Below are 22,250 nucleotides of genomic sequence, written 5' to 3' on the forward strand. Positions count from 1 at the left end.
TTGTGCTGACGACGTCTCGTAGATCTAAGTGAGAGACTCTCGAGATGGGTCATACCAGTCAGAGCATCAAGATCTGCTGTTGTCGTATCCCACCTGGAGAATAGAGATAGGAATGTGAGGTTCGTGAAGGCACTTGCAATCGACGTGTAGGAGGGTGAAGCCAGTGCTCTGACCTGGCATTTTTACCGCTTCTCTGTTGACAAAAGATGTCACTAGTGAGCAAAATACAATATGTTTTATATACCATACATGTGATGGTTCAAGATTTCACCTACACATGGCTTCATCTACGATATTAGGACAATCGTAAGAGCCAGAAGAACGTTCAGAGGCCAACGAGACATGAGGCACATTGCAAGTACGACTGACACGACCTCAGTCGTATGCTTGTGCATCTTGGGGAAACGCTGTCGAAGATGGAGAAGAGAAGGAGAGGCAGATGGAGATTAGACGGAGATGGTACGGGCTAACCCCGGTATCGGCTTAGTGCATTAACAAGCTTCAGAACGTCATGGAACGATTAGATTGAAGCTGTAATACACGAGGAGCATTGATCACACGAGAAGAGGCGCAACCACCAGCACAAGAACTCGTTCTCTCCACACACTTTCCAGGCACTGACTATTGGCTACTCTGCCAGCCTGTCCTTTCTGTTTCGTTGGTCACGCACACAACATGTTCAACCGGCAATGCAGAACAGCGCTGCAATCGTCGCAGCGTCTGTACGCCACTTCGCGATTCCACCTTGCCACGGCCTGCAACTACTCGACCGCTCCCCGTCGCATTCCCCTGACACCGCTGTCTCTTCGCCACTCGTCCCTCGCCGCATCGCGCTCCCTTAGTACAACGGTCGCACGCAGGAAAGACGACTCGTCCAAGAAGGTCGACCCAGAAGAGGAGGCACAAGACTTGGAGAACAAGGACAACAAGGACCACAAAGACCCGTTAGCCGAGATCCTCAAGGACGACTCGCACGCAAAGGAGTCTACACCCATCCCCGACGGCCGAGGAGCCTCTTCGGCAGGAGGCGACGGTGCAGCAGCGGGCGGCGAGAGTGGAAGCGGCGGTAGTGGACGCAAACGCAAGGGCGGCGAGAAGGGTCTCGTCAAGCCTTCAGTGCCTGACGTCTATCCTCAAGTCCTCGCCATCCCAATCGCCCAGCGGCCACTCTTCCCCGGCTTCTACAAGGCCATCACCATCCGCGACCCCAACGTCATTGCCGCTGTGCAAGAGCTGCTCAAGCGTGGCCAGAGCTATGTTGGTGCCTTCTTGCTGAAAGACCCCGAGTCCAACACAGATGTCATCAACGATCCCAGCGAAGTCTACGATGTCGGTACTTTCTGTCAGATCACCGGAGCTTTCCCCGCCGGCCATGGCGATGAGAAGGCCCTCCAGGCCGTCCTCTACCCTCACCGCAGAATCAAGCTCACCGACTTGATGCCTCCCAAGAAGGGCGAGAAGGGAGAGAAGACCATCGAGGAAGCTCCCGCCGTCGCTACTGCCACCATCGAAGCCGCAGAGCCTGCCGAGAAAGTCGAGAAGCCCGAGACCGACGTCATCGAGTCCAACAAGGGCGATGTGACTGCCAGCTTCGAGGAGTCTCACATCGAGACACCCGGAGAGAAGAAGCCAGCCGCTCATTACGAGCCCACCGACTTCCTCAAGACATGGCAGGTCAGTCTGGTCAAGGTCGACAACCTCGCCGACGAGCCCTTTGACAAGCGCGCTCCTACCATCCGCGCCTTGATCTCCGAGATTGTCAACACCTGCAAGGAGATTGGCAGCGTCAACCAACTCTTCCGCGACCATGTTTCCGCCTTCGCCATGTCGCAATCCGCCGCCAACATCGCCGACGAACCTGCCAAGCTCGCTGATTTCGCCGCTGCCGTTTCTGGTGGCGAGATGGAAGAGGCCCAAGAAGTTCTCACAAGCCTCAACATCGAGCAGAGACTCAGCAAGGCCTTGGAGATCATCAAGAAGGAATACATGAACGCTCAGCTCAGCAGCAAAATTAGCAAGGATGTTGAGAGCAAGATTCAGAAGCGCCAGCGCGAATACTGGCTCATGGAGCAGATGAAGGGCATCAAGCGTGAGCTTGGTCTCGAGACCGACGGCAAGGACAAGCTTCTGGAAGGATTCAAGGAAAAGGCCAACAAGCTGGCCATGCCCGACGCCGTCAAGAAGGTCTTTGACGAGGAGATCAACAAGCTCGCACATCTCGAGCCTGCTGCGTCGGAGTTCAACGTTACAAGAAACTACCTCGACTGGCTGACCCAGATTCCCTGGGGCAAGCGCAGTGCCGAGACTTTCGGCATCAAGAACGCCATGAAGGTGTTGGATGAGGATCACCACGGTTTGAAGGACGTCAAGGACCGCATTCTCGAGTTTATCGCCGTTGGCAAACTTCGCGGCACTGTCGAAGGTAAGATCCTGTGTATGGTCGGTCCTCCCGGTGTCGGAAAGACTAGTATCGGAAAGTCGATTGCTCGCGCATTGAACAGACAGTACTACCGCTTCAGCGTCGGTGGTTTGACCGATGTTGCTGAGATCAAGGGTCACCGCAGAACATATGTTGGTGCCCTGCCCGGTCGCATCATCCAGGCCCTCAAAAAGTGCCAGACCGAGAACCCACTTATCCTCATCGATGAGGTTGACAAGATTGGCCGCGGCCACCAAGGCGATCCGTCGTCCGCCCTCCTCGAACTCCTCGACCCCGAACAGAATAACTCTTTCCTCGATCACTACATGGACGTACCCGTCGACCTTAGCAAGGTCCTCTTCGTCTGCACAGCAAACATGACCGACACCATCCCCCGCCCTCTCCTCGACCGTATGGAGATGATAGAATTATCCGGCTACGTCGCCGACGAGAAGATGGCCATCGCCGAACGCTACCTCTCACCCGCCGCAAAGGACCTCTCCGGTCTCAAGGACGTCGATGTCGAAATCGAGAAAGAAGCCATCGCCGAGCTCATCAACAAATACTGCCGCGAATCCGGTGTGAGAAACCTGAAGAAGCAGATCGAGAAGGTCTACCGCAAGTCCGCTCTCAAAATCATCACAGACCTCGGCGAAGATGCCTTTCCCGAAGAGAAGGCCCTCACACCAGAGGGTAAGGAAGCACAAGAGGCAGCCGCAAAGGATACCTCAGACGTTAAGGAGACACCCACGAATATGGAGAAGGAAACCACAGAAACACCTCGCGTTGCTCTTTCCGTACCTTCGTCGGTCAACGTCCGCATCACAAAAGACAACTTGAAGGATTACGTCGGTCCTCCCGTCTTCACAGCCGACCGCCTTTACGAAACCACACCACCAGGAGTAGCCATGGGCCTAGCCTGGACAAGCATGGGTGGTGCAGCCCTCTACGTCGAGACAATTCTCGAATCCGCTCTCTCACACGCCTCCCGCCCCGCCTTCGAACGTACCGGAAACCTCAAGGCCGTCATGAAGGAATCAACCTCAATCGCCTACTCATTCGCCAAGGGCTTCTTGGCTGCACGCTTCCCAGATAACAAGTTCTTTGAACATGCACGAGTGCACATGCATTGTCCCGAGGGTGCTGTGCAGAAGGATGGACCCAGTGCTGGTATCACCATGGCGTGTTCGCTTATCTCACTCGCTCTGGGCAGGAGTTTGGAGCAGACTGTCGCCATGACTGGTGAGCTTACTGTTACTGGTAAGGTTTTGCGCATTGGCGGTCTCCGCGAGAAGACTGTTGCGGCAAGGAGAGCAGGAGCCAAGATGGTTATCTTCCCCAAAGATAACCTGAGCGATTGGCTGGAGTTGCCTGAGGTAAGTCTACACGCCCTTTCTGCCCTGATTCGAACACATTACTGACTTTAATCTACAGAACATCAAAGAGGGCATTGAAGGCAAACCAGTAGCATGGTACAGCGAAGTCTTCGACCTCGTCTTCCCCAGCGTCGACGCAAAAGCCGCAAACACCATGTGGAAGCAAACGCTCAAGAAGGAGAAGAAGGAAAAGAGAGAAAAGGAAGACAAGGACAAGGAGTATGATTCTGATTAGATCTCCCTTGTTTTAAAGTCTCGCTGTATAGACGTAGAGACTTATGCTCTAAGATGAACAGAGCGTAATTGGTGTTGGCGTTCCTTTTTTTTCTTGTTTTTCTTTCTAGCGACAATTGTTTTTCTTTTTCATCTTGTGTTTTTTTTCCATATCATCGGAACCACTACCTACTGTATAAAATCTCTTCTTTACTTTATCATACTTTACTTTCTCTGCTTCTCGCCACAGATGATATCTTGATCCATGTAAGTATATGAGATCAAGAATCGACTTCTTCGCTCGTTGACTCTAGAAGAGTACAGTATCTACCCACTTTCCCCCTTCGCTATCGTGACCATTACAGCAGAATTTCTTTAGTGATCCAGATGCTAGTTTTCAAGATCTAGTGGGCTAAAAGTCCAGGATCAAGTTCTTTTTTTTTTTTTTGCAGAAGTGGAGGAACGTTTCGACTGGAAGATGCAACTGACGTGGAGAAGAAACGACCCACAGATGAGGAAGGTTCGAACTGTGGATGAGAAGAGAAAGGAGCGACTGTACGATTCACTAGCCAAGGAGGAACTATCAGGTGGGAGAGAAAGGAGCGACCAACTAATTCAGAATGTTCCATGATCTGGGAGAGGAAGGGCGTTGGAAAATAGGGGTATAGGCATCGGGTAGCGATAGGCACCATGGAGAAAGGAGCTTTGATACACGCCTTCTTCCACCATCTGTCTATCTATAATGTTCTCATAACCTCGGCCTTGTCCGATCACCTCCGTCAAGTCACCACAAGTTCTTGACAAGCTCCATAACAGCATCATATTGCTTGCCACTCTCCGCCCTCGTACATGTCTTCGTAATGGTATGTGCCTCCTTCTCATCAACTTTGTACTCTGTCAATGTACTGTTCAAGCCCAAGCTTTCTACAAGCTTCAAGATGGCCTCACCCACAGCTTCACCATCCTTTACGTCGTCCCCAGACTTGGTAAGAGCGAAGAAAGGGCATAAGCGCGAGATCTGAGAGGCTGCGGAAGCATCGGTGGACGCTTTGAGTTTTACAACGTGGCCCAGAGTCATGCAAGATGTTATGCCGTGGGGGATACCATAAGGCGATCCCAGAGCGTAGCCGAGGGTGTGACTTAAACCCAGCCCACCTTTTACGTTCAAGCCCAGGAAGCCTAGGGATGCGTAGCTCGCCAATTGCAGCTTCGTGATGATGTCCTCGTCTTTGGGGTTAGACTTGTACTTTGGCAGGTAAGTGAACAAGTCATGGGCAGCTATTAATGCCATCTGGCGACAAGGTACTTCTGTGCTTGTGGGGTGATACATCAATTCTACCGCGTGGTCGAGAGCACGGAGACCTGTGCTCATCCACAATTTCTCGGGTGTCTCGAGAGCAAACTTGGAATCGTAGAGGATAGCATGGGGAGCTAATTCGGCATGCGCAACTCCAGTCTTTTGACCACTCTCAGTCGTGTAGCCAGCGTTGAATGTACATTCTGCGGCAGACAGAGTGGTGGGAATGGCAATGTGATGGAGGAAACGACCAGACTTTTCGTTCAAGCGGTAGGAGATGGCCTTTGCGCTGTCGATGGGAGAGCCGCCACCGATACTGATGATGGTATCAATGCTGCTGTCATTCTGAACGGCATCTGTGGCTTTATCGAGCTCTGCTACTGGAGCGTGTTGTTTGATGTTGGAGAAGGTGCCCGCATGACGAGATCCCAATTGTGATTCGACAGATTTGATCAGAGAGGTTTTGTTTGCGAGCGAGGAGCCAGTGATGATGAAGGCCTTCGAATCATCTGTGGGTAGGCATTCCAACAAATGCTTGGACACACAGTCGGCACCGTAGAAGAGCTGTTGAAGATGGGTAGGCTTCCATAGGCCGGAGAGAGGCGATTGCGATGATTCGGTCATTTTGGATTTGTGTCTGACTTGCTTCAGGGTGCTGAGGTATGTTGATCTGGATTGTCTAGAAGGAAGCGGTGAAGAGGCAATGGTTATCGTCCTCGTCGTGGAAGCTGTCGGCAGTCGTGAACCCCACCATGAGGAATGACGCAATGTACAGCTCTGACGGCTGCCTCGGGTAAGGAGTTGCAATAGATTATTTCGTGATAGATTGGACATTGTGCAAGACGACGTGTACAGTCTGTCTACTATACCTCTGTCAACGTCCTTACCTGGCCTTGTCAAACAGAAGCTCAATAAGAGAAGATGTTTGGTCCGATAGCCATCTTGCTCTCTTCAGTAGTGGGGAAGAGCCGTCACCCGTGGGACCGTCGATCCCCGAGGCAAGCTGCTGCTGCTTGTGCAACATAACATCTTGCACTGCACGCCTTCCAGCCCATCTTTCTTTCAGTAGCCTGTCAGCGTAGCACTTTTGCCAAATACTGTCCAGACATGGCAAGTTTTCCAATACTACCACTCATCTCGTGTAAGAGTTTGTGCACACCGCTCGCGCTCGGCCTTGTCTCTGCTCTTTCTTTGTGCATTATTTGCCATGCCGGGTTTAACGGGACGGTCGGTATGAAGCAAGCAAAGAAGCTCAAGACATGCTCATGACCTACCTACCTGCCCGGCTCGTCGTTCAGACAAAGTGACGTTCTCTGCCGCGAAACCCGTCAACGCTATTGCGGAGATGTATGAGACAAGAGGCGTCCTGGAGCAACCAACGGTATATGAACCGTCATAAAACAGTACAGCGATCTGTATTTCACAGACCGCCAGTCGCAGCAAAGTCGCCTCGCACAAGTAGCAAACCAGACAGGAGACAGCAAGGGCAAGAGAGAAATGCCACACAAAGCCATGCTTGCATCGCCATCCCGTGTGTTTGGTGGCACAAGACTATCGATTTCATTGCGACGAGAAAAATTGTATTTTTAGTCAAAGAGTCGCGCGACTGTAAAGGGCCAGAAATGTTAAGGCCCACCTTTGCGCGTAGAACTGCATTCGCAATTGTGCACGCGACGGACTCACGGGCCTCTTTTGACGTGAGCCGTCACGACGCGAGAAACAGTCGTCCACCATCCATGGTCCAAACAAGCCCGTTGAGCAAAGTCAATTGGCTTCCTGTTTCAAAATTGCAATAGAGTCGGTCGCACAGAGTGATGTATGCAGAAAAAGGCAAGTGGCTGTGTCGATTGGCAAAAAGAAGGCAGAAAGAGGTGTGGGAAGCCTGAGAATAACATAACATGAGCCAGCCAAACAGATGGTCAAGATGGGTTCGGGATATGCATGCATGTCGCGTAGGAATATCAAGTTTATCAAGCAAAGCAGGGACCCGACGTGCTGCTGCGCGCGCATTGGGTGGAGACTCAGCCCCTGTTTTGTGCATCCCCCGGCGCGCGCTGCCCATGCTGGTCTAGGTATGAGCAGTGCGTGGGGTCCATGTAACCGGGCAACTTTTACCTCTGATGCATATCCCACTGCTACCGAGAATAGCAATGACGTGCATTTGGATTGCCGTCCGCCGTGCGATTCAATTATCCATTTAAGAACGTGGCCCTTCCCGCCTTGCCATTTTTCTTGCTTCCTATCTATACGCGACTTTTATACCAAACGCCCGACCAACACTTCATCTGAGCATCGATCAATTCAAGCATACATCGAATTGCCTTATACATCAACGACCACCATACCTTGACGCGACGCGTGCCTTGATCAAAACTTTTACCAAGAAAAAACCCATCATCCCAAAGAACATCAAGATGCTCTTCTCTCCCATCATCATCGCCGCCGTTGCTCTGCCCCTCTTGGCAGCCGCATCACCAATCGAGCTTGAACGACGCGCTGGAGGCCCTGCCATCGTCCCTCTCGCAGCAAACTGCACCCTCATGAACCCTCTGCCCCACGCTTCTCAACACCCCGGCAACGCCAGCATCTCAGGCTACAAACCCTCCTCCTCTTTCTCATCCTCAAAAATCTTCTCTTGGTACATTCCCCAACCCGACTTTATCAGCCAAGAAGCCCGCTGGTCAAATTGCATCCAGCAATGCAACGGCCTGAGTGGCTGTGTCTCAGCATACATGGCCTACAATGCCCCTCTTCCTAAGGGCTGGCTGGGTCTTCCTGGTGGTGAGCTCGAGGTTGGCTGCTTCATGTTCAACCGCACCTTGACACCGCTGGACTTCGAGGTCGCCCAGAGTGGACAGTATGTCAATGCTACTGCTGGAAACATCTACTGCCCCAAGCCTGCTACCGCAACCGCAAATTCGGGTGCGAAGTCAACTGCTACAAAGAAGACTTCCAAGACCCCTGTCAAGGTCGTTGCTTGATTGGACTGTTCTCCGCAGCTTTCTTACACGACACACTCCGACCTCTTCCTCCTTTCTCTTCCTCTCTCCTCCTCGATTGAGCGACTCGTCATTCCTTTTCCTGGCATTCTTTCTTCACAAGCATCACTCATACTCGTTTGCATCTGGGTAATCGGATTGAAAGCATGGCTGGATAATGGAAGGTGGGGCAAGGAAAAGGGACTTTTACGACATCGGCATGAACACCACATGCAATAATGATTAATGGCTTATCTCTTTCGTATTCTTATGGGGGCAAACGGAAATGGCGTTCTCTCCTGAACTAGATCAGTGTCACTTTTGACAATATGAACACTTGTTCTCCATCATTTGTGTCTTCTGATCGGGTGACCTTGTGTTCTTGTAGCATGCAGATGACCCATTGCTGGGATAAAAGATAGTAGTCGTTGCGCATCATACTCAGACACGCAAAGAAGCAGATCTGCACGTTGAGTAAACAAGGTCATTGTCGAAGTCATTTGGTTGCTATTCAGTATTCTTGTCACTTGTGTCTCTTGTTCTCTGTCAAGGTCCCACTGTTGGCGAATATAGCTATCTTCATCACTCACTGCCCTGCCACTCTCATCAAATCTCAAAACGAAAGACTGCCACCACCTCCTCTGTGATTCGAAAACTCGACCCACCCTACCCATATAACCTCTCAAGTTCACCATCGTTTCAATACAAAGCAGCAATGGCCTAATGGTCAAGGCGCCCTCACCATCACATGTCTTGCAAACGCAAGCATAATCACCGGAACCCCTTCTCTTGGCCTCGCTCGAGAACTGATCCCTCGAGGAAAACAGATCAGGAGATAACCGCCAGCGGAGAACTTGACAACACAAGCGATACTGCTGGCGGGAAAACGGGGCGATGGATGGATATGGGGGACATGTAGGTTCGAATCCTACTTGCTGCAATCAAGTTTCTTTTTTGCTTCATCGTGTGGAGGTGTAAGGATGATTTTATGTCTCTTGCCCTTGGTAATGAGTGAATTCAACTTCTACATACTCTATGAAGTGTAGGGGATTATCTCGTCACTTTGGTCATGTGTATGATCGTATACGTCGTCTGCGATTCTATGCCTGTTCGGTGGAACATAGTCCACCAATCTGAAGAACTCTGCCATTGCAGGATGTCTCGCCGCATCTGAGATGTTGAACGGCAGGCTTCCCTCAAAGATTGCTCTTGTCAGTACATTGTCCAGTTTCTCCTTTCTTCGGTGAGCGGCACGGTGGGCGAATGCTACTGCTCGCTCAGGCACCGACTCTGGATGATTGTTGTGGGGTTGAGGCCGAGCACGAGGTGGAGGTGCCGTTGCTGGCGCTGTTGGCGAAGGGGCAGAGACATCGTTCATGGGCGTATCAGTCTCGAGACTACGGTTGTAGTCACGAATATCGTCGAGAGGGGTAGAGAGTTCTTCTCTCCTTACAGTATCCAATCCATCCAGTAATGTCGGCAATGAAACGTCAAACTGTCTTCGCTGAGGTGTTTGCTGTGTGACGTATCCACCATTGCCATTCCCACTATACGTAGCTGTTCTTCTTTGCGGTCCGTGAAGAAGTTCCTCGGGTACATCGTTCAATTCTTCATCGTTGTTTGCAGCCAGCTCGGCCAGATAACGATGAAAGTCTACGCATTGTTGAAGATGCTTGACTTTTCTGCTTGCGACACTGCGGGCGAGACGCTTGCTTTTGCAGTGCCGGCATTCGACTATTACTTGTTTTCCGGTGCTTTCGACTTGGTCGAATTGCATCGAGGCGTAGCCTTCTGGTCGGGGCATGGTTGCGTACGTGGTAGGCTACTAAGAGACGATGGAGGATGATGGTATAGATTTTCTGTGAAAAGTGCTATGAGCTTGAGTACCTCCGACACTTCCAGTCCATGACATGCTGTTGCATTGTGGGCGGCAATTAAGTTATGCAGGCAGATCACTTCTTGTGATGTTATGACGGTCGGGATGGAACTTCGCCCAGACGTGTCATTTCTCACAGAGGGCGTCACCGCTGGAAAGGCATGATCAGATGTGACAAGAGGTTGAGGCAAACTCACGGGTGGGAATTGGTGCTCGTAGGCGACCAGGATTTGGACCTTGGTATTGAAGCAAACGCGTCCGCGACGGTGGTGATGCGCGTTGTGGGTGTTGACGACGCGTTCTCGACGAGCGACAGGTTGGAAATGCCCAAGTGGTCTGTGCTCTACATCTTGTCTAGAGCATGACCCTGCGCTCATCTTCCGACACCTCTTTTGTCCAGAGAACGCCTCGATAATGCTCTGTTGATGTCATATCTTTGCACAATGTGCAGTGGAGAGATAGGGTCAATGTTCACTCTCGGGATTGAGACATGGACAGACGTCATATTCTGGACGTGAGATATGATTAACGTCGGCTTGGTCAGTCTGAAGTTCCAATGGAGATGGCTCTAGGGCGTCATATCTACGCAAGTAAACATAGCACTGATAAAATCAATGTCTGGTTCACAGCGATGGAAACATGAATGAGGTATCAGAATCATTTCATTAAGTTGATCAGAATGTAGCCTGTCTTGTCCTTCATCCCCAGTCCATAACGCTTTCCGTAGTCATGTCGTAATCAGTCGTAAAAGGTTCATGCTGTATCACCTGACGTTCAATCGTCCTCTTCACAGGCAAGAGACTGGAAGATTCGTCCCACGTTCAAAGATATTGTTGGCGCATTGTTCAGCGGAAGCAGTTGAGCTTGCCGAAGGAGAAGCGGAAGGGAGCACGACGAGGACCATGCTTGTCGACGATGACACCACCACCTAAAGAGCGAGTCAGCGAAATTCTTGGACAATATTCGAAGATAGGTCAAGCTTACCGGCGTGCTTGCCGCCCCAGCCCTTGGTCCACATGAAAGGCATTTTGCTTTGATAGAGTTCTTGGTAAAGCTTGAGATTCTGTTTGGCGATCTGCTTTGAGAGTGCAGCGTTGATTGCCGAGTTTTCGGAATGTGTTCGAGGTTGTTGTGATGAAAGTGGAGGATTGATGGAGTTGATAATTTGTTCGGCGAGGAGGTAGGCGATATATCAAGGTAGGACCATCAACTTTTACCTGTTGAACAGAGACCTGCTTTCCTGTGTTGATCGTGAGGCTGGGAGGTTGTGAAACTAGGGAGATCGTGGCTGTGCGCATGCTTGGCTTATGTCATGATCGTCAGAACGTCAGAGGCTTTTGTTGCCAACATCGTCCAATCTGGTGACATTCTTCACTTGGCAAGTAGTTGTTCCTTGCAACCACCCTTATTTTGAGCTCGATCTGACATCTGATGCAAGGCGCCTGTCTCGAGCGGTATCTCGCACGTTGTAAAGTGAAGCGACATCTGCTATAAGGTTTGATATCTTACGCCACCTTCCTCATATGGCTTGATGATGGGCCGCCGAGTGGCTTCATCATACAGGTGCACCGCCAGCATATTTGTTCTTGCAAGAAGATATTGTCTCGGCATCGGATTTCTTCTTTCTACACTGAATCTTCCTGCGGTCTGATCGTCAAAAAGATGGCAGTGACAACGTCAAGCAGCTTGGATATGCTCTTGCGGGTGGGCTAGAATCTCGACCTACGACACCGCTTGCGACCATGCTTGGTTGCAGCAAGATATGGCCCATCTTCTAGCGACGACTCGATTTTAGATGTCAAGGCACAGCGTTTGTACCCTCAAATCCACGAAGATGTTGTCATCCTACATTAGCAGCACGAGCTCTAAACTTGTTGCTATTAGTCTGACTGCGTTCACTCTCTCACTGCGTACTTCGCATCAGGAAGTAAGCAAAAGCTTCAGGGGTTTTGTAATAAAGATCATTTGCTGTCCGACGTCTAGACAGTGGCGGAGTCCCACGGACGACTGCAGACCATGTCTGGAGGACGTGTGCGAGCCAAATCTCAGAAGCCGAAGATATTCATATTCTGATGGAAAGTGTGTTAGGGAAAAGAACGAAGCTGACTGTAGCCTCCAAGGCGAGTAACAGTATCTTCTCAAACTTGCGCAGTCATGTACAGAGTCATCGCCGGCACACTCAAGCTCGCTTATCTATATTCCATCTTCGAGGCTCCCGCAACGCCGTACACTAGGATGTATAATTGACCCATATGTATCGAAACCAGACTCACGATCAGGAAGACAACACCTCGGCCTACGAGCAACTGCCCGGATTCGATGGCTGGTTGCTACAAAGGACGCATCCTCGATATGTATCGCCTGCGAGCCATTCTGCAGTCTCTACGCAAATCTGCGCTAGCTGCCGATCAAGGCACTCAAGAGTCGCCCGCTGCTACACTGGCTGTTGAAGAAAGTCAAGCTCTACCTATACCGGTCTCATTCAAACTATTCCAAGGCTTGCCACCCGAGATTCAACTGATGATATACGACTTTGCTATTGCAGATGTTATCGAAGATCCCATGGAACAAAAGCTACCACATCCACTGATGCATGTTTGCCATCAGCTGCGTTAAGAAAGCCAATCTCTAGTGCGACCTCTACTGCAACGACAGGAGAACGCAGTGCTTGTTCTAAGATATGACACTAGTCCTCAGGAATGGCGTTTGATACTTCGGATGTGGGTAACTACCGAGAACGGTATCTGCCACCCGCCTTCATCGCTATGCCTGGAGTGGACCTGGAACATGTTTTGTTGCTCTGGGATCGCCCAGAGTTGTCTCAAGCAGGTCGACAATCTCACGTGGCAATGTGATAAAATATTCATCTTCGATAAGGCGCTGGAAAAGGTCCTACGTGAGAGATCGCACCACCTCCAAAAGTTACGAACCACAATCCGGCGCGACCCTTGAGTCTGGGGACGACATTGGCATCGCTTCGGTCCTCAGCAATGAAAAGGATCCCAGGCCTTCCTTGCTTCGATCTTGGGAACGCGAACCAAAGTCTCTCGGCCATCCCCAAGCGCTCTAGTTTTGCTGTTGAACTATTCTGCTTGGTTGTGTGACGTGAGTTCTCAAAGCCGTATGAGAAGGTCAGCCCAGAGTAATTTGCGGCGGTCGATTGACAAGAAGCGCCTTTTGCTAAATTCATGAGCTCGCGAAGTCTATCATAGATTCGAAGACCTTCTCAAAGCATTTATCTTGATATTGCAACTTAGCGAGACCCCTAGGGTGAAATGGATTATCCTCGATAATTTCATCCTGTCCGAAAGATGGCTCCAGCGGCTAAAAGTCCTCGCACCGCTTGTACAACTTCTTATGTGGTGGAATACACCCTGTGAATTGAGTGAAGGTTCGGAAGAGTACTCATACCATCTCGCTACCGAGAACCACGTTTATCTTCCACCAATTCGGAGTTCAACATGGAATGAGTGAGCGACTGAGGGGTCTGCTACAAGGGGACTGTTCTCCAGATTCATGCATGCAGTCTGACTGCATGCATGGCCAAGCGATTCAGCATCCATGCCCACAAACAATTAACACCAATACTTAAGTGACACTACTTAGCAATCTCATGAGTACCTTTTTGTTCAATCTTACTCATGCTACCTGCAATGTGCAAGATCGCGACAATTGTTACATCGCTGACTCTGTTCGCAGGCTGTTACAGCTCGCCTTTCAGTCACTTTGCTCCACATGCTGTTGTACACAATGACACTGAGCACCTTAGAAAGAGCTATAACTACATCGTTATCGGAGGCGGTACCAGTGGTCTCGTCGTTGCAAATCGTCTGACCGAGAACCCTCGAGTGACTGTCTTGGTCATCGAATATGGCTACGTGTATGTTTTCCCACCCCGATTATGTCTTGTCAGTAGTACTGACATTTCAAAGCGATGGTCAAGAAAATGGAACCGCCGTCCCAGGTCTTCCTGTCCCTGGAAAGTACTTGAGAACAGATATCAGTATACCTCAATCTGGCCTCAATAATCGCACTGCTCCATTGTACACTGGTGCTGTAGTAGGTGGTGGCACGGTGGTGAATGGTATGTTTTTCGCTCGCGGGTCTCGAGGTGACTATGATGCTTGGGAACAGCTAGGCAATCCTGGCTGGGGCTGGGATGGGTTGCTACCTTACTTCAAGAAGGTCGGTTTCCTGGTTTGTAACCGTGACTGATGATGCTGAACGCGGTTTTAGAGTGAAACCTTTACACCACCGACTGAGGAGCTGCAAGAGATGTTTCCTGGGACGATTTCATCAGATCTGAAACCCCATGGCATTGGCGGACCTGTCGGCTCAAGCTTTTCAAATTATCAGTATCCTGTTATAAGTAAACCTTGGCCACACTCACCACACACTACATACAGCTAAATCTGTTGCCAGAAAACTTCTTTGCAGGTTGGAAAGATATCGGTATAAAGATCAACTCTCAACCGAACGACGGCAATGCCACTGGTGCTTTCTACAGCACGATATCCGCATACGCAAAGAATCAGTCTAGATCTCATGCCTCGAATGCCTACTATCGACCTATCGCTGGCGTACGCAAGAACTTCCACCTCATCACTGGACACACGGTTACGAAAATCAATTTCAGCAAAGATAAACGGGCTGTTTCTGTTGATGTGAGCGCCATTTCTGACCTTTGTCTGCCAGCCACTGATTTAAGTCGTTCGGAGTTTATCTCTCGTGAGACCAACAAAACAAGTACTATCAAGACCGACCGAGAGATCATTCTAGCGGCTGGTGCTGCTCGCAGTCCACAGATCTTGCAGCTTTCTGGTATTGGACCAAAGAAGCTCTTGTCTGGATTAGGCATCAAGACCATCGCTGATCTGCCTGGAGTGGGCATGAATTTTCAGGATCAACCGACTATTTACATGCAGTTCAGCTGTGAGTGTTTCCTTGGAAGATTTTTTGTACAGAATCAATACTGATGAAGAGCAGACAACAACTACACTTTCCCAACGCCAGACTGGATGTTTTCGAATGCGAGTTGGGCTGCTGAACAACTTGAAATCTATTACAAGAACCGCACAGGTAAGTCTCGCACTCCTACCCCTTGAAAACAGTCGAGATTGTAACATCAGATAGGTCCAATGACTATCCCATACCTAGGAGGTAGTTCCGTAGCCTTCCTGCCCCTCCAGAATATAACCTCCGACTACCACTCTGTCGTCACCTCCGCAGCTTCCATCAACATCTCTTCTCTCCTTCCTACTACAGCACACTCCTCCATCTTCTCCGGCTACCGAGCGCAAAGTGCGCTCCTCCAATCTCTCTACTTGTCCCCTCACGCAGCAGTAACGGAGATAGCCTGGGAAGGAGGCAACACCCTCCCCGTCGCCATAATCCGGCCTTTCTCGCGTGGAAGCATTTACATAAACACGACCAACCCCCTCTCCCCTCCCATCATCGACTTCAACACCTTTTCCCATCCCACAGATCTAGCCATCGCACTCGCCTCTGTCAAAAAGGTTCGCGAGTGGATCTCCTCCTCCCCTATGCGCGCCCTCGGCACCCTAGAAACCTTTCCCGGCGCAAACATCACCAGCGATGCGGAAATAGAAACTTTTATAAGAGACGCAGCCACGAGTTCCTGGCAACATCCCACCTCCACAACATCAATGATGAAGAGGGAATTAGGCGGTGTAGTGGATCCTGCTCTACAAGTATACGGTACAACAGGCTTGAGAGTTGTGGATGCGGGCGTTTTTCCCATGGCTGTTGCGGGACATTCTAGTAGTAGTGTTTATGCTGTTGCTGAGAAGGTGAGTGGACAGTGGTGGTTCAATCTTTCGAGGATGTGGTTACTGATGTTTTCTGGTGTAGGCGGCGGATATCATCAAGGCGAGCTGGGTATAGGTGTCGGGATGTTTGCTGCATGATGTGGCTGCAGAGTCTGATGATGCTGTCTCAAACTTACTGGACGCGGCAGTGTCTCGCCATCGCTCTTGGAATTCTGAGGATTCTGGGAAGGAAGCTACGAGAGCTGTAGCTAAAGGAGGAGCGATCGAGAGCCGAGTAGGGAATTTCTGCTTCCCACTGAAATTTGGTGACTTCGGAAGCCGTGTGAGCGCTCCTTCTCGGAATGTTGACGCAGTTTTTGCTTGGAGCAGAACATCCCTTGACGTGATACCGCTCTGATGATTATGACTATCGCGTATCGTCTTTATATTTCCATCCCATGGTCACGGAAACCTCGAGTTTGCGCGAATTGCAGATATGAATCAAAGGGTATAAATAAGGACAACGTACGCATCTTTCTACACGAGAGTAAAGTGTCGTTCTTCGGCAAAAAGTGAACATGATTACATCAGTCATATCTTCTCAGACCTTGAGATTAATATGCTTAGCGTCACTCTCCTGCCAAGAATGCTCCGTAACCACCTTCTCAATCATCTCTTCATGCTCTGGGCTTCTTGGGGTGATGTTTACTTTGAAAGCTTTGGGGTAAGCCACGATACCGCTCATAAACTCATGTATGGGCTCCACCACGTTGCCTTCAGCATCGACTTCCTTGTTGATGTTGAAGACGGCTAGGGATTGTGCAAAAGTCAGGAATAGCGAGGCATCAGCCAACATGCGGCCGGGACAAATTCTGCGACCGAAACCAAAGGTGAATGCGGTGGCTGGAGGTTCGTTGTAGGGCGCCTGGAAACGCTCAGGCTTGAAAGACTCGGGGTCATGGTATACGGTAGGGTCACGAGTGAACGACCAGATTGCTGGAAGAAGAAGCGAGTCCCTGGGGATGCGGTAGCCTTGAAGCACGTCCTCCTTGTCAGTCACATGAGGAAGTCCCATGGGAGCAATGGGATGCCATCGTTGTGCTTCCTCGACAATAGCATTGATGTAAGGGAGATTGTCGCGGTCTTTGGCAGTAGGAAGCCGACTGTTTCCGACTGCACGATCAATCTCTGCTTGTGCTTTGTGTTGGACCTCAGGGAACATGCTCATGGCTAGGAAGAAGGCATTCATAGTGGAGACGGAGGTGTCAGCACCACCCGTGTACATGGACGCCGCAGTCCATTTGATGGCATGTTCTTCTGCTGCCCCGAACTCCTTCTCTCGTTGTGCCTGCTCGAGTGATCTTGTGACGAAGTCTGCTTGACCAAGTCTCTTTATTTTGCCCTGCTGTTTAGCGTAGGCGTAGGGTAAGTCAGCCACATTACGGAGAGTCTTGTTCCACGCCGCAGCAGTCTTGCGGAAGCCAGCTCCGGGCATCCAGCTTGGAACGTGTTCAAGGAAAGGGAATATGTCCACCATCCATCTTCCGGGGATGGTAGCTTCACTGAATTGCTCCATGGCCTCATCGACCAGATCGACAAGTGGATCCTTCTCGAATGGCTCGATAGTGTAGTCGTAGACCACCTTGAGGATCAGCTCGCCGGCCTCGGTCTTGAGATGTTGCGTCAAGGCTGCTCCTTTGTCTTGGTTGACGCGCCACAAGAAGCGACCAACAGAGACTTCCTGGACCTCATTGTATCTCTCGACGGAGGTCTTCGATCCCAATTGTTGATGTGCATACTTCCGGTACAGCTTGAAGATGGAGTTGCATTGCAGTCCGGCCATAGTGTTGTTCCATCCAACCATGTCGAAGCCAAACTTCAGCTTAGGTCTGCCCGAGTGTATGTTGGCACGTTCGACGAGCAACTCGTGAGCTTGCTTTCTGTCGTGTATGAGAACCATGGTCTGTCCAAGCACGGTAATGGAGCTGATGGGCCCATACACGTCTTTGTGTGTGAGCCAGTGCTGATACTCAGGAGTGCTCCCAGCAGGTAGGTCCATGATGTTCCCGAGGAGCGGCAGCCCTCCAGGACCTGGTGGTAGAGGAAGACCATTCTTCTTTCGACTCGACAGCACTGTTACATCGTACAGCAATCTCGCGACAACAACGCCTAGCAAGGCGTACAATGCCGGCCAGAATACTGAAGCCACCATCGCTATGGGAATTTGTGTGATCAAGGTAGCGATTGCGACGAGTGTATAGGTAATGTGAGCGAGTCTCCAGTATTTATTCGCTCACGAAGAGGATGCAGAGTAATATATGCAAATCGAAGATCTAGCGCCTGCAGGGACGCGCTCGAGCCAATGGCTCGCTTCGCTCCAGAAGGCGCAAAATGTCTAGAGAGTCGTATGCCAACGACTAATCAAGGAGATCGGTGTCTGATCACAATTAGCGAGCAGTGTAAGTCCCGGAGGCAGTCAAAGCTCGCATCGGGCAGATGGATCAGGTCGCTAAAACACTTCTCTCGAAGTCGGCTCATGCAGTAAGCAAGCGCGACCTGAACGAGTCTCGGTCAGCATGACTGCATGATTTTTGTATGCCTCTCAAGTCACTGAGGCAGTGCACAATTGAGCAAATGATCAGGCACTTGGTAACGAGGAGTTCGTAGCCACTCGACCACGAGGTAGAGGTCGACTTACACAAATGTACGCCAATACTACCTATGACTACAAATCTTGATGAGTGGAGATGATGAGTCTTTTGTCACGTGTGGCTGTATATCGTCTCGCAGGTCCTACATCTGGCCGAACGTATGTTGTCCTGCTTCAAGAGGTTATTGTTGTAGCCAGACGTGTCGAGGGAAGTGAGTCTCGTGGGACGAGTTTTATGTGTGCATATGAACGTATGCATATCACTCGAGATTAGACCGCGAGTGTACAAGCCGCCGTCGACGCATTGTCTTTCAAGAAGGATGACCTAAACCAGAAGCTCCATTGCATTTGCAAGTGGTGGGTGCGAACAATGAACGAATATGGGAAGGAACGATCGGCGCGCTCGGGAATGCCAAGATAAGCTCCAGCTGGCGACCGCCCGGCATTACCGATAAGACCAAAAATTATCTGACCGGTTTCTTGAGCGGACAATTGAATCAAGCATATTCATACTTGCCGCAAACATGTTCGCTGTTAAAGGATGGTCAGTCGACTCGAAAGCGCTCAAGACACAACAAGCCGCGCAACCTGCGAAGAAGTCTGAGGATGGCGCACCCGGAAACTCTGGCCAAAACAAGAAGAGAAAGAGAGGCGGCAAGGACAGAACTCCCCGAGATGTCAACGACTCGAATGTAGGTGACCTCTGGGCCACTACGATCGAGGGCAAGAAAGCGCCCAAGAAGCCAAAAATCGAGAAGAAGGAGAAGACTGAGGCCGTCGAGGAAGCTGCAGCAGCTGGCGCAGAGGCCGAGACGGCCGCAGTCGACGGGGAGAAGAAGGAGAAGGCTGTGTCCGAGCAGAAAGAGAAGACATCGGACAGCAACAAGGCAAAGAACAAGAAGCGCCAGAAGCAGAGAGCGGAGAAGGAGAAGGAAGCTGCTTCAGCAGAGGCCGGCAAGGCGCTGGCCAACACTCCCGCCGCTCCTCCTTCGCTGCCAGTCAATGCCAAACTCACTCCCATGCAAGCCGCCATGCGCCAGAAGCTCATCTCTGCCCGTTTCCGCCACTTGAACGAGACTCTCTACACCGCTCCCTCTGCCACCTCGCTCGCTCTCTTCGCCGACAATCCCGAGATGTTCGACGACTACCACTCAGGCTTCCGCCAACAAGTCACCACATGGCCCGAGAATCCTGTCGACATCTTCATCCGCAGTATTCGCGACCGCGCAAAGGTCAAGCTTTACAACCAGAACAAAGCCTTCCGCGACGTGAAGAGAGGAAAGGCGCCAAAGGTGGTGGAAGAGGAGGAGCCGGCTGGCCCGGCAAACCCTCTACCACGCACACACGGAACCTGCACCGTTGCAGATTTGGGCTGTGGAGACGCAAGATTGGCTGCTACTTTCCACGAAGACGGCAGTGGTTCCCGCTACAACCTGAAGATCAACTCATACGATTTGCAATCTCCCAGCAAGTTTGTCACATTGGCGGATATCGCAAACTTGCCTTGCGCGGATGGCAGCCACGACGTAGCCATCTTCTGTTTGGCGCTGATGGGCACTAACTGGATCGACTTTATCGAAGAGGCATACAGAATTCTGCACTGGAAAGGCGAACTCTGGATCTCTGAGATCAAGTCAAGATTTGGAAGAGTGGGAGGTGACAAGGGCAAGGGTGGTCAGAGAGTCGTCGAACACAGCGTGGGCAATCGTCGCAAGGCTGCTGCAAAAGCAAAGGCTGCAGATGCTACTCGTGCCAAACTCACAGCCGAGGAGGAAGAGGCTGCTCTTCGCGAGCACGTCGACGAGGTTGTGCTGAAGAACGAAGAGACCGATGTTTCAGGCTTCGTTGAGGTTTTGCGACGAAGAGGTTTCGTGCTCAAGGATGAGAACTCTGTTGATTTGAGCAACAAGATGTTTGTCAAGATGGAGTTCATCAAGGCCGCTGCACCTGTGGTTGGCAAGAATGTGCAAGAGGCTGGCGAGGAGAGAAAGGGCGAGCATGGTACTTGGAAGCCCAAGTTTAAGAAGTTTGTCGAGGAAGAGACCAAGGAGGTCAGTGTTGAAGACGAGACTAAGGTTCTCAAGCCTTGCTTGTACAAGATCAGGTAGAGAGTGGATAGCGACGACAGATTTTTTATGATTATGTTGCAATTTCTGAATGCAATCACAGACACGCTTCAGACCATTCAATCGCTCATTTCTTTGATGACCTGTTCAAGGTTTTTGACGTCGTGAGCAAACCGTCCCAGGAAAAGACCGTCAACACCCTCTCTCAGTCTATCGTAAGTTCCTGGACCAGCACTTCCACCATAAAGAATTCTCGTCAGCCCTTTGCGGCCTTCTGCCATCTTTCTAATCTGCTGCGTTACGGCAACAACGTGATCTGGGTCGGCTGGCTCGGCTGCTCCAATGGCCCAGACAGGTTCGTAAGCGAGTATGAGCTCTGCATCATCCGGAATGGCTTGCAACAGGCTCATGACTTGCGGTCTGCACTCCTCAATGGCCATGCCGACAGCTTGAGAGGCAATCTTGCCATGTGTCTTTTCGCCGATACACACAAGAGGCACTAAACCATTCCTACACGCCGCGGCAGCTTTCTTCGCGGCCGTAGCATCCGTCTCTCCAAACAGACGTCTTCGCTCAGCATGGCCCAGCTCAACGATACTGACTCCAGCTTGCTTTAACGTTTTGCAGGAGACTTCCCCAGTAAAAGCTCCCGCATCTTCCCAGAAAGCATCTTGAGCACCCAATTGCACTTCAGTCCCTTTTAAAGCATCCTTGACAGGCAACAACGACACGAAGTCTGGAATGATGAACAGATCAATGTTGTTTGTTGAAGCATGAGTCGAGATATCTGCGAGGTCGGCGGCATACGTTAGGGTTTTGTTTAGGTCAAAGTACATCTTCAGGCTCGTGCCCACGATCTTTCGGCGGGGTCCGACTGCGGATGTTGATGACATTTTTGAGTTCGTACTCTTGTCGTGTTTTTGCGGGGTTCAACGGAATGGGGGTGGCAGGGTATCTCCGGTGGTGAAGCGTGTCCAGACGGAAGATTGGGTCGTTCAAATGTGAGCGAGACGGAAGGTACAGAGGTATAAGCGTGAAGAGATGTATGTTTTGTATTTGTTTTGGAAAGAGCCACCGGGATACTGAATCAGGCAAGAGCTAGGAACGAGGTGGGCAGTTTGGGCAGACACGGAGGTCGTTTGTTGCGCAAGCCAGCGAAAGCGGCGGCGGGGAAAGCATCTCATCAGCGCACAGGCCAGCCCTCACAGAAACGAGGGACTTTGGGCGTAGAGAGTCGAGAGCGTCATGCACTTGGAAAATCTTCTTCCTTCTCACCTCATCAAGTCTCATACAATTTTATGTCTAGAGTGCTGGCCGATAGGTGGGCGCGTAAGAGATATTTCGGTTAAACAACAAAAAGCATTGGAAGGATTTCTGTTAGCAACAAAGACAACAAAGCAACACACAGAAACAGAAAGCAGCAGCGAGCAAGGCGAGAACAATCCTAAGCAGTAGGTATATGGCAAGATGAACAGACCCATGGCCCAAATCCGTTCAACACTTTGCACAAAACGTGTGAAGTCAATGGACAGACAAGCCATGGATCGAGTTCCAATCTTCGTCTTCTTCGTCCTGTTCTTCCTGGCCAAGCGACTAATAACTCGCCA

At 50.7% G+C, this 22,250-nt stretch overlaps 8 protein-coding genes across 8 annotated transcripts; 4 read left to right on the plus strand and 4 right to left on the minus strand.

Moving 5' to 3' along the window:
- Window positions 1-675: 675 nt before the first annotated feature.
- On the plus strand, window positions 676-4,030 carry AUEXF2481DRAFT_61049 (uncharacterized protein; the record flags this gene model as incomplete). The annotated part of the gene is made up of 2 exons (XM_013493100.1): window positions 676-3,795; window positions 3,854-4,030. The coding sequence occupies 2 exons, from the start codon at window positions 676-678 to the stop codon at window positions 4,028-4,030; spliced, it is 3,297 nt and encodes a 1,098-aa protein (XP_013348554.1).
- A 762-nt stretch (window positions 4,031-4,792) lies between these two features.
- On the minus strand, window positions 4,793-5,929 carry AUEXF2481DRAFT_26 (uncharacterized protein; the record flags this gene model as incomplete). The annotated part of the gene is made up of 1 exon (XM_013493067.1): window positions 4,793-5,929. One exon carries the CDS (start codon window positions 5,927-5,929, stop codon window positions 4,793-4,795), a length of 1,137 nt encoding a protein of 378 aa, XP_013348521.1.
- Window positions 5,930-7,390: 1,461 nt separating this feature from the next.
- AUEXF2481DRAFT_34248 (uncharacterized protein) lies at window positions 7,391-8,556 on the plus strand. Its single transcript, XM_013493102.1, has one exon. The coding sequence runs from the start codon at window positions 7,720-7,722 to the stop codon at window positions 8,284-8,286; it is 567 nt and encodes a 188-aa protein (XP_013348556.1). The 5' UTR covers window positions 7,391-7,719; the 3' UTR covers window positions 8,287-8,556.
- A 719-nt stretch (window positions 8,557-9,275) lies between these two features.
- AUEXF2481DRAFT_34250 (uncharacterized protein) lies at window positions 9,276-10,358 on the minus strand. Its single transcript, XM_013493104.1, has one exon. It carries the CDS (start codon window positions 10,085-10,087, stop codon window positions 9,317-9,319), a length of 771 nt encoding a protein of 256 aa, XP_013348558.1. The 5' UTR covers window positions 10,088-10,358; the 3' UTR covers window positions 9,276-9,316.
- Window positions 10,359-13,812: 3,454 nt separating this feature from the next.
- On the plus strand, window positions 13,813-16,086 carry AUEXF2481DRAFT_60933 (GMC oxidoreductase; the record flags this gene model as incomplete). The annotated part of the gene is made up of 7 exons (XM_013493106.1): window positions 13,813-14,039; window positions 14,092-14,344; window positions 14,396-14,528; window positions 14,582-14,823; window positions 14,878-15,091; window positions 15,146-15,238; window positions 15,293-16,086. The coding sequence occupies 7 exons, from the start codon at window positions 13,813-13,815 to the stop codon at window positions 16,084-16,086; spliced, it is 1,956 nt and encodes a 651-aa protein (XP_013348560.1).
- A 442-nt stretch (window positions 16,087-16,528) lies between these two features.
- AUEXF2481DRAFT_31 (uncharacterized protein) lies at window positions 16,529-17,986 on the minus strand (the record flags this gene model as incomplete). Its single annotated transcript, XM_013493068.1, has 1 exon — window positions 16,529-17,986. One exon carries the CDS (start codon window positions 17,984-17,986, stop codon window positions 16,529-16,531), a length of 1,458 nt encoding a protein of 485 aa, XP_013348522.1.
- A 634-nt stretch (window positions 17,987-18,620) lies between these two features.
- AUEXF2481DRAFT_116034 (uncharacterized protein) lies at window positions 18,621-20,724 on the plus strand. Its single transcript, XM_013493107.1, has one exon. It carries the CDS (start codon window positions 19,102-19,104, stop codon window positions 20,683-20,685), a length of 1,584 nt encoding a protein of 527 aa, XP_013348561.1. The 5' UTR covers window positions 18,621-19,101; the 3' UTR covers window positions 20,686-20,724.
- A 38-nt stretch (window positions 20,725-20,762) lies between these two features.
- Window positions 20,763-21,536, minus strand: AUEXF2481DRAFT_33 (uncharacterized protein; the record flags this gene model as incomplete). Its single annotated transcript, XM_013493069.1, has 1 exon — window positions 20,763-21,536. One exon carries the CDS (start codon window positions 21,534-21,536, stop codon window positions 20,763-20,765), a length of 774 nt encoding a protein of 257 aa, XP_013348523.1.
- Between the last annotated feature and the right edge of the window lie 714 nt (window positions 21,537-22,250).

Source organism: Aureobasidium subglaciale (genome assembly GCF_000721755.1).
Source record: "Aureobasidium subglaciale EXF-2481 unplaced genomic scaffold scaffold_0, whole genome shotgun sequence".
NCBI classification, from domain to species: Eukaryota; Fungi; Ascomycota; class Dothideomycetes; order Dothideales; family Saccotheciaceae; genus Aureobasidium; species Aureobasidium subglaciale.

What these genes read in the sequence shown, in the direction of transcription:
- AUEXF2481DRAFT_34248 (XM_013493102.1), top strand. Translation starts at nt 7,720, where the DNA reads ATGCTCTTCTCTCCCATCATCATCGCCGCCGTTGCTCTGCCCCTCTTG.
- AUEXF2481DRAFT_34250 (XM_013493104.1), bottom strand. Translation starts at nt 10,087, where the DNA reads ATGCCCCGACCAGAAGGCTACGCCTCGATGCAATTCGACCAAGTCGAA.
- AUEXF2481DRAFT_116034 (XM_013493107.1), top strand. Translation starts at nt 19,102, where the DNA reads ATGTTCGCTGTTAAAGGATGGTCAGTCGACTCGAAAGCGCTCAAGACA.